This window comes from Mauremys mutica, chromosome 1 (genome assembly GCF_020497125.1).
Source record: "Mauremys mutica isolate MM-2020 ecotype Southern chromosome 1, ASM2049712v1, whole genome shotgun sequence".
Lineage (NCBI taxonomy): Eukaryota > Metazoa > Chordata > Testudines > Geoemydidae > Mauremys > Mauremys mutica.
Genome location: NC_059072.1, coordinates 27,788,730 through 27,797,718, shown reverse-complemented (window position 1 = coordinate 27,797,718; position 8,989 = coordinate 27,788,730). Strand labels below are relative to the sequence as shown.

The 8,989-nt window shown below is 47.1% G+C and overlaps 1 protein-coding gene across 3 annotated transcripts in view; it reads left to right on the top strand.

The window, feature by feature from the left end:
• Positions 1–1,604: 1,604 nt before the first annotated feature.
• The window catches only part of SRPK2 (SRSF protein kinase 2), a 308,919-nt gene continuing 301,534 nt past the window's right edge, over positions 1,605–8,989 (top strand). For 2 of the 3 annotated variants that reach the window (XM_045030005.1, XM_045029982.1), the window contains exons 1-2: positions 1,676–1,727; positions 1,834–1,906. Coding sequence is in view for 1 of the 3 variants with exons in the window: in XM_045029990.1 (XP_044885925.1) it covers positions 1,712–1,727; positions 1,834–1,906 (89 nt within the window). In the remaining 2 variants the exon portion in view is untranslated. Of the gene's footprint in view, positions 1,728–1,833; positions 1,907–8,989 lie in introns of all 3 variants that reach the window. The other variant, XM_045029990.1, reaches the window with a different exon arrangement.

The following is an 8,989-nucleotide window of genomic DNA, read 5'->3' as shown; positions in this document are numbered from 1 at the left end:
AATCTTTTTGTCTGTGGTGGTCTGTAAATAAGCATAAAATCTATGTTGACTTTGGTTTCTATTGTCAGATGAATGAATTCAAATGAAGTTGTCTTACCTCACCTGAAGCACATCTCTTGCTTTTAATATTTGCAGAGATGATGAATGCTGTTCTCACCTGCTTTCTTATCCTGTCTAGGTCTGTGGTGTACTGACTATCCTGGATGTATGTATGAGGTGGGCTAACACAGGGCCTGCAGTGTCATCCAGACAGGCCTCATTAATTAACATTATATCAGGTACTTCATCACTGATGAAGTAATGTATTGTTGGTAGTGGCAGATCTTGCATTGATCAGCATCAGCTTTAGTTATGCAGAGCTGTCCCCGATCATGTGTCAGCAGTATCTGAATACTGAACCTTCAGTAGTACAGTACAGAGTTCCACCATTTGATCCACCAGATTAACCATATGGGATTGTAAGAGAGATGTGTTTTCCTACATGAGAAACACTAGAGGAGGTTGAATAACACTTTGAAACAGTGGGTGACCTATGCATGAATAGAAGAGTTGGTTGACATTTCCCTGCCCCATGGAAATTTTTGACTTTTTGGCAAAAACTAGAAAACCAAAATATTTAAATTTAGAAATGTCACCACTGTGCCTTATGGAAGTGGTAGTCCAGGTACCTCATGTTCCCAGTCTCCTGTATGGGCTGTGTTGTTTCATCAGACTACAACTTCCATTATGCACCACGATCTCCTCTTTTCGGGTTCTTGTCCAGTTCTTTCTTCATGTGATATCCCAAGAGGGAAATGGTCAGTGTCTTTCTCTCCCTGTCCTACTACCACAGCTAAACTGGCAGCAGCTGGGAGGACCCTCTGCTCCTAGGAGTTCCCAGTGCAATGTAAATGTGACTCATACAGTGTTCCAGCTGTGTGTGTAATGCTGAACTGAGGGCCTTCACTCTGCTCAGGGTTTGGAGCATACTACGAAAAAGGGTAATTTTCAACAGTTTATAACTAGGCCAACTTTGAATGGGATTTCATCTCACTAGCAAAAGGCACCTCTCTGACCTTAGGGCTGTTCCGCTGCCAAAATCCAAGTCCTGCTGCAAGTAATGGAGTTGTTAGAGGTTCTCAAAACAAAAAAGGTTGCAGGAATATATATTAGACGGTGTTAGGAAACATGAATAGAGAGCACTGCTTAGAACCTTTTTCTAATATGAAAGAGAGAGTGGTGAAGAGAGGGAAACAGTGGGGTCCAGCAGCCAGAGTACCAGGGTAGCGGGTGGGAGAGTTGGCTTCTGTTCCTGGCTGTAAGCCCATGGGCCAGGTGGGAAAAGTAGCTTCCCCCCAGCAGCCTGGTCTTCTTTCCTCTGCCTCCTTGTGTGTAAGGTCCCTGGGGCAGGACCTGCCTCTTAGTACTGTGTGTACAGTGCCTAGCGCAAAGGCCCCCGGTCTCCCTGGGGACGCGAGGTGTCGCTCTCGGGAGCCTGGGGAAGGCTTGGCGGCACTAACGGAGCCAGTAGGGAAGGGAGGGCGCTGGAGACCCGCGGCCTGGGCGGCACCTGCCCGCCCTCTCACCGTCCCGCCCCTTCTGTCCCTCGCCGGCCCTGCCGGGGGGGCTGCGCCTGCGCGCTCGCTGGAGGGGCTGCTGCTGCTCCGTGCCCGGCGCTCGGACCCGGCTGGCTGGCGGGCGGCGGGTGAGGGGCCGGCGGCGGGGCAGAGCGATGAGCTCCCGGAAAGGTACCGTCCCGGGCGGCTGCGGGAGCCCGGCAGCGGTACCGGCTCCTCGGAGGGGGGCTGAGGAAAGTCGCCGCGCGCCCACTAACCTGTGCCCGTCTCTCCCCAGTGCTGGCCCTGCAGGCCCGGAGGCGGCGGCCCAAGCAGCCCGCGGCGGCCGGCAGGAGGGACAAGCACAAAAAGTGAGTGCGGCGCCTCGCCTCCCCCATAACCCGCCGGGCCCCCCATTCCTCTAGGGCGGCCCCCTATATTCCGCCGGGACGCCCCATATCCCGACGAGACATCCGGACCCCCCCATCCTTCCGGGACAGTCCCCTCACGGAGCCCCCCCCTAGTTCTCCGGGACAGCCTCCCATGGGATCCCCCACATCCCTCTGTGTCAGTCTCCCCCATCCCTTCGGGACAGCCTCACCCCGCGGGACCCCCATAGTCTGCCGGGCTGCCGCCCCATGCGACTCCCCATATCCCACCGGGTTGGGACATCCGGACTCTATCCTTTGGGTACCGCCCCCTCACGGCCCCCCCCCATTTCTCTGGGGCAGCCTCCCCCCTGGGACTCCCCATATTCTTCCAGCATGGGGCTCCCCCAGGACCCGTTGACATCCCTTTGGGACAGACTACCCCTCAGAAGACCCCCCCCATTCTGCTGTCATCGGGTCCCCCAGAAACCCTCACTCCCATGCGACTCCTCATATCCCACCGGCATTGGGTCCCCGAGGAACCCTCAACATCCCTCTGGGACAGCCTCCCCACCCAGGACTCCCCATATCCTGCTCGGATGGACCTCCCATGGGACCCCCATATCCCTCCAGACAGCCCCCAGTCTCCTCAGATCCTACTGGGACACTCCCCCCCCCCCCCCCGACTCCATCTCCTCCATATTCCTCCAGACAGCTGTCTCCGAGCCACCACATATCCCTCTATGATAACTCCTTTTGTTCCCCCTATATCCTGCCAGGATAGCCCCCCACCACGGGGCCCTGGAACCCCCCATATCCTACTGGGGCGGGCTCTTCCATATCCTGCTGGGACAGACCTCTGTCTTTCTGGGACAGCCCCCCAGGAACCCCTAGTATCCTGTGAGGAGAGTTCTCCCAAGATTCACCCCACCCCAATATTTCTCCAGAACAGCCACTCCAGGGCCCTCCCATATCCCCCCTGGGCACACTTCTCCCTGATGGGGCACCCCTCCCATGTCCTGTAGGGGAATCCCTCCTGACTTGGGTGCCACCCTTCCCACCAGAACATACCCCTGCTGGGGCACCCAACAGTACCCCTAATATCCTACTGAGAGAGATCCTCTCCTTTGCCCCATCCAGCTAGAACAGGGGGTACCCTGCCTACATAGCCCATTGGGACAGGGTATCTCTTCCCGTGCACCTATCCCTCATCCTGCTGGGACAGGACACCCTTGGACACTCTTTTCATCTTTGGAGGGCACATCCCTCCCATACCTCTGAGATCTGCCTGGATAGACACAACCTCTCTTTCCCCCCCCCCCCGCCCCATTCCCTCTAGGGGACACAAGGAGAGATGGCCCCTCCCAGCGCTGGCCATAGTACTCCCACTGGGATACCAGCCCGCCCCATACTTCCCTATACCTTCCCAGAGGACCAGACCAACTGGGATACCTACTCTCCCAATAGCCCCTTTTACCCTTGGGACCCACTAGAATATATGCTTCTCCATGCTTATGGGCATCCCCCATCCAGCTCTTCATATCACCCTCATATAACCCACAGCCCCATGGGCTTCTCCATAAAATCCCATCAGACATCACATGTCTTTATTAGATTACTTTTTGCCATGTTCTTTATCTGGCCACCACCCTCCTCCCGGTGCGCCATATTCCCATGGGTCTCCTCCCAGGACATCCCTCTCATCCCCATTTTTTTCTTCTGGATTTATGTAGAAAGTTATAAAGAAACAGATTCAATCATTCTGGTGCAGTCTTTTCCTGCCTCTTCGGGGATGGGTAAAAGCAGCAGAGGTTTAAAACTTTTGCTGTGTTGTTCTTTAGATGTGGATAGTAGCTGTGCATCCTCATCCTGTTCTGCTTCTGCTGTATGTTTCCAAAGCATTGTGCTTTCAGTCATATTAAACATTTTTTAATGTAAGAAACAAAGTTTTGTGGCACAGTTGTACTATGTGGTTGGTTCCATTATTTCCAAAAAAACATTTTGGAAGGAAAGTTTGTGATCATCTTGTACAGAGTTTGTATGCTTTTGTTTATCACTTCAGAAACACGTATTTCTCAGAAATGATTTGACATTGTGTAGAAACTTTATTACTTCTAGATTTTGTACTTTGGGTTTTTACAATTTTCATGAGTCAGTATCTGTTTAGATGTGATAACTACAAAGTGGATAACTTTAACTGATGCTTCAGTAAAAAATTACAATGGTTAGTATGCTTTTGGTGAGTGCTACCTTGTGACTTTGCTTTAGTGAATGAATTAATTAAATGACATTATGTTAAAACATACTTTTACTGAGCACAGAACTAGAATATTTTTTTAATGTTAAACCACGGGGCAAACTGGGTGCTGGTAAGTATGAGTGTCCAGTCAGTTGATGGCACAGTCCGTTCCTGGCCACTTGCCATACCAAGTTGGCATTTCCAGATGCAATGCCCCAGTCTATTCTGTTGCCTTGGGAAACAGTGGCTTTGCTACAGCAAACAGTTTTCATTTCTTTTCTACTGTGTATAATTTCTTGTCCCTTAACCTTTTACATTATCTAGACCTTTTTTTCTGGCTTACTCTTTTGGGTAACAATATAACATCTTAACATAAAATTCTGAAAGATGTGTCGCTCTTTTGAACACTATTGTGTAGTTTTGTCCCAAAATTTTGTTAACGCTAATATTCAACTTGATTTCGGGAAATAATAATAATACACTGTGTGGATTTTCACATTCCCTTGGCTTGTTTTTAACCCAAACACTAGAGTATTGGGATCTCAGAATAATGGGTGGATTTGGTATGCACAACATACAAATTGCATTTGTAAATCCCAGTATGTGAGGCAAGGGAGTCGTCAAAGCTGTTGATAGAACTTTGTGTGAAACAGTTTGTGTTGAACTGCAGGTCTTACTTTGCAAAGGGACTGTGAAATGATATCTTCAACAGATTTTCTCCCTGTATGCTTTGTAGTAAACGTACTTGTTTAGTGTTCTTTATTTCTCAGCATTACAGAGCCAGCATAACTGTGGGAGAGAGAGCTGGGTTCTGTTTGTCTCTCAAATTCAACTGAATTGTAAGGCCTTGTAATCCTGCTGTAGTCCTGCAATATACTAAGGACAACATTTTCAAACTTGGACGTTTAAATTTAGCACATGGATACAAAGGTTGTTTGTGGAATCCATGCAATGTACAGTAAACCTCATAGTAAAAAGCAGCACATGTCTGTTGCAGTGCATTGTTCTGTTTGCTGAGACTTAGAATCATAGAACATCAGGGTTGGAAGGGACCTCAGGAGGTCATCTAGTCCAACCCCCTGATCAAAGCAGGACCAATCCCCAACTAAATCATCCCAGCCAGGGCTTTGTCAAGCCTGACCTTAAAAACCTCCAAGGAAGGAGATTCCACCACCTCCCTAGGTAACCCATTCCAATGCTTCACCACCCTCCTAGTGAAAAAGTTTTTCCTAATATCCAACTTAAACCTCCCCCACTGCAGCTTGAGACAATTACTCCTTGTTCTGTCATCTGTTGCCACTGAGAACAGTCTTGATCCATCCTCTTTGGAACCTCCTTTCAGGTAGTTGAAAGCAGCTATCAAATCCCCCCTCATTCTTCTCTTCTGCAGACTTAAACAATCCCAGTTCCCTCAGCCTCTCCTCGTAAATCATGTGCTCCAGCCCCCTAATCATTTTTGTTGCTCTCCGCTGGGCTCTTTCCAATTTCTCCACATCCTTCCTGTAGTGTGGGGCCCAAAACTGGACACAGTACTCCAGATGATGCCTCACCAATGTCGAATAGAGGGGAATGATCACATCCCTAGATCTGCTGGCAATGCCCCTACTTATACAGCTCAAAAATGCCGGTAGCCTTCTTGGCAACAAGGGCACACTGTCAACTCATATCCAGCTTCTTGTCCACTGTCACCCCTAGGTCCTTTTCTGCAGAACTGCTGCCTAGCCATTCGGTCCCTAGTCTGTAGCAGTGCATGGGATTCTTCCGTCCTAAGTGTGGGACTCGGCACTTGTCCTTGTTGAACCTCATTAGATTTCTTTTGGCCCAATCGTCTAATTTGTCTAGGTCCCTCTGTATGCTATCCCTACCCTCCAGCGTATCTATCACTCCTTCCAGTTTAGTGTCATCTGCAGACTTGCTGAGAGTGCAGTCCACCCCATCCTCCAGATCATTAATGAAGATATTGAACAAAACTGGACCCAGGACCAACCCTTGGGGCACTCCGCTTGATATTGGCTGCCACCTAGACATGGAGCCATTGATCACTACCCGTTGAGCCCGACGATCTAGCCAGCTTTTTATCCACCATATAGTTCATTCATCCAGCCCATACTTCTTTAACTTGCCGGCAAGAATACTGTGGGAGACTGTATCAAAAGCTTTGCTAAAATCAAGGAATAACACATCACTGCTTTCCCCTCATCCACAGAACCAGTTATCTCGTCCTAGAAGGCAATTAGGTTAGTCAGGCATGACTTGTCCTTGGTGAATCCATGCTGACTGTTCCTGATCACTTTCCTCTCCTCTAAGTGCTTCAGAATTGATTCCTTGAGGGCCTGCTCCATGATTTTTCCAGGGACTGAGGTGAGGCTGACTGGCCTGTAGTTCCTTGGATCCTCCTTCTTCCCTTTTTTAAAGATGGGCACTACATTAGCCTTTTTCCAGTCATCCGGGACCTCCCCAGATCGCCATGAATTTTCAAAGATAATGGCCAATGGCTCTGCAATCACATCCGCCAACTCCTTTAGCACTCTCGGATGCAGCGCATCCGGCCCCATGGACTTGTGCTTGTCCACCTTTTCTAAATAGTTCTGAACCACTTCTTTCTCCACAGAGGGCTTGCCATCTCCTCCCCATATTGTGCTGCCCAGTGCAGCAGTCTGGGAGCTGACCTTATTCATGAAGACAGAGGCAAAAAAAGCATTGAGTGCATTAGCTTTTTCCACATCCTCTGTCACTGGGTTGCCTCCCTCATTCAGTAAGGGGCCCACACTTTCCTTGACTTTCTTCTTGTTGCAATGTCTCATCCTAGGAAATCATTCTAGGATGCAACAATTGGCTTTCTGAAATAGGAAATGCTCCAGAAGCTGTAACATTTCATATAGGGCCACTATGAGGTAGGTGTGTTGGAACTAAATATGTTGCTTTTACAACTATAGGCTGGTTCAGCATAGGTCCACTAAAAATGCATTATTTCAATTTGCCTTTTCAGGCAGAGGCACTCCTTTTCACATGCAGTTGGACTGGAGGGTGAATCCATCATGGTGAAGGGCAGGAGGCATTAGTGTGCTGCAGTGGTGTGTCCCCTATTTTGTTCTGATTTCTCTATTTTATTTTCCTATGCTGTTTTCTAAAAAAGTCTATAGAATAATGTAAACTGCATGTCCAGGGTCTGTCTGACTGTGGATTTTGAAAGCTTCTCCCATCCATCTGTAATGCCTTCTTCTGCCTTTCCCTTCCAGAAGAGGACAGTTGGAGTGGAAGCTATTTCCCTTTTAATTAATTTTTTTTTTCAGCTACAGCAAAGTATCATGGAATGGGGGAGAGTATCTGTTCAAACCTCTGTTCAAACAAAATAATTCGGGTGGATAGCAATGGCAAGTTTTAACCATTGGATACTCAAGAACTACAAGCTATGGAATGTGCAGTAGATAAATTAAGGTGGTCAGACAATGTATCTGACAATGTATCTTTCACGAATTCTTAAATTTTCTAATAGATAAGACCTTTATATCTGGCCACATGCCAATTTGCTTATTACAATATGAAAATATACATTTTGATCACTTCAGTAAAATTTGCCTTGGATTGTAGTTTGAATGGGGAGCAGAACTGTCTATGGCCTTACATAGATTATCAAGACAAAGTGTGAATACTGGATTCTGAAAGTGCTCCCACTTCCAACGAAAAATATTCCATACTCTGCATGTTAGTTGCTTGTCTGCATGATTATGCTTGTCTCAGATAAAAGTTTCAGTCCAAATTTCAGACATGTTGTGTCTGCTGATATTCTGGTGTGGTAGAGAGGCTGTTAGTCACAAAGTTTAGGCTGCCTAGTTAAGTCAGAGGCATAACTAGAGAAGTGGATTGTTTCACCATTCTGTTACTATCGGGTTGAACGAAAAGATCCACGATATCTTTTTATGCTAATGACTTCTCCATTTTCTCTTCTAGTGGCAACCTGCTTCTCCAATTGAGGAGCAATAAACTTGAGACCATTGTTGTCTGGTCTGTTTGTAAACAGAGGTGGCTTTTTGCATTGGTTTAAAAACCTGTTTATCTTAGTTAAAAATACCCTTAACTTTTTGCATGACTACTATTTTTGGGTTTGGTCTATGTTGTTTGAGGCAGTCAATTGCGCACAAGATGGATTGATTTCTTTTACCCTCAACTAATGTTCCCCAGCACAGCAGTGGATGTTTCATGCCTCATGCAACAGATCCTGTACTCTCAACTGATCCACACTGGAGAAACACATAAAGCAGGGGTCAGCAACCTTTCAGAAGCGGTGTGCCGAGTTTTCATTTATTCACTCTAATTTAAGGTTTTGCATGCAGTAATACATTTTAATGTTTTTAGAAGGTCTCTTTCTATAAGTCTATAATATATAACTAAACTATTGTTGTATGTAAAGTAAATAAGGTTTTAAAAATATTTAAGAAGCTTCATTTAAAGTTAAATTAAAATGCAGAGCCCCCCGGACCGGTGGCCAGGACCTGGGCAGTGTGAGTGCCACTGAAAATCAGCTCGTGTGCTGCCTTTGGCATGCGTGCCAGAGGTTGCCTACCCCTGAAATAAAGTAAACCAATCAGAACAATAGAAGAATGGATAATACCAAGTTTTCTGAACCCGTATGTACTGAAAAATACCACATCATACTGACCAATGTCAAATAAGGTTCGCCCTACCTTCCCTTCAGCCAGAAGAGATGGTCCTTACACCATGCTCCAAAGATGATCTTTCATGATCTGTTAGATCAAATAGAGAGGTTCTGGAGATAAGAGGTGTCCAGTATAAATTGCCCTACTTCCACTATTATTTACATCTCCTGGACTGCCTGCTGTGTACTA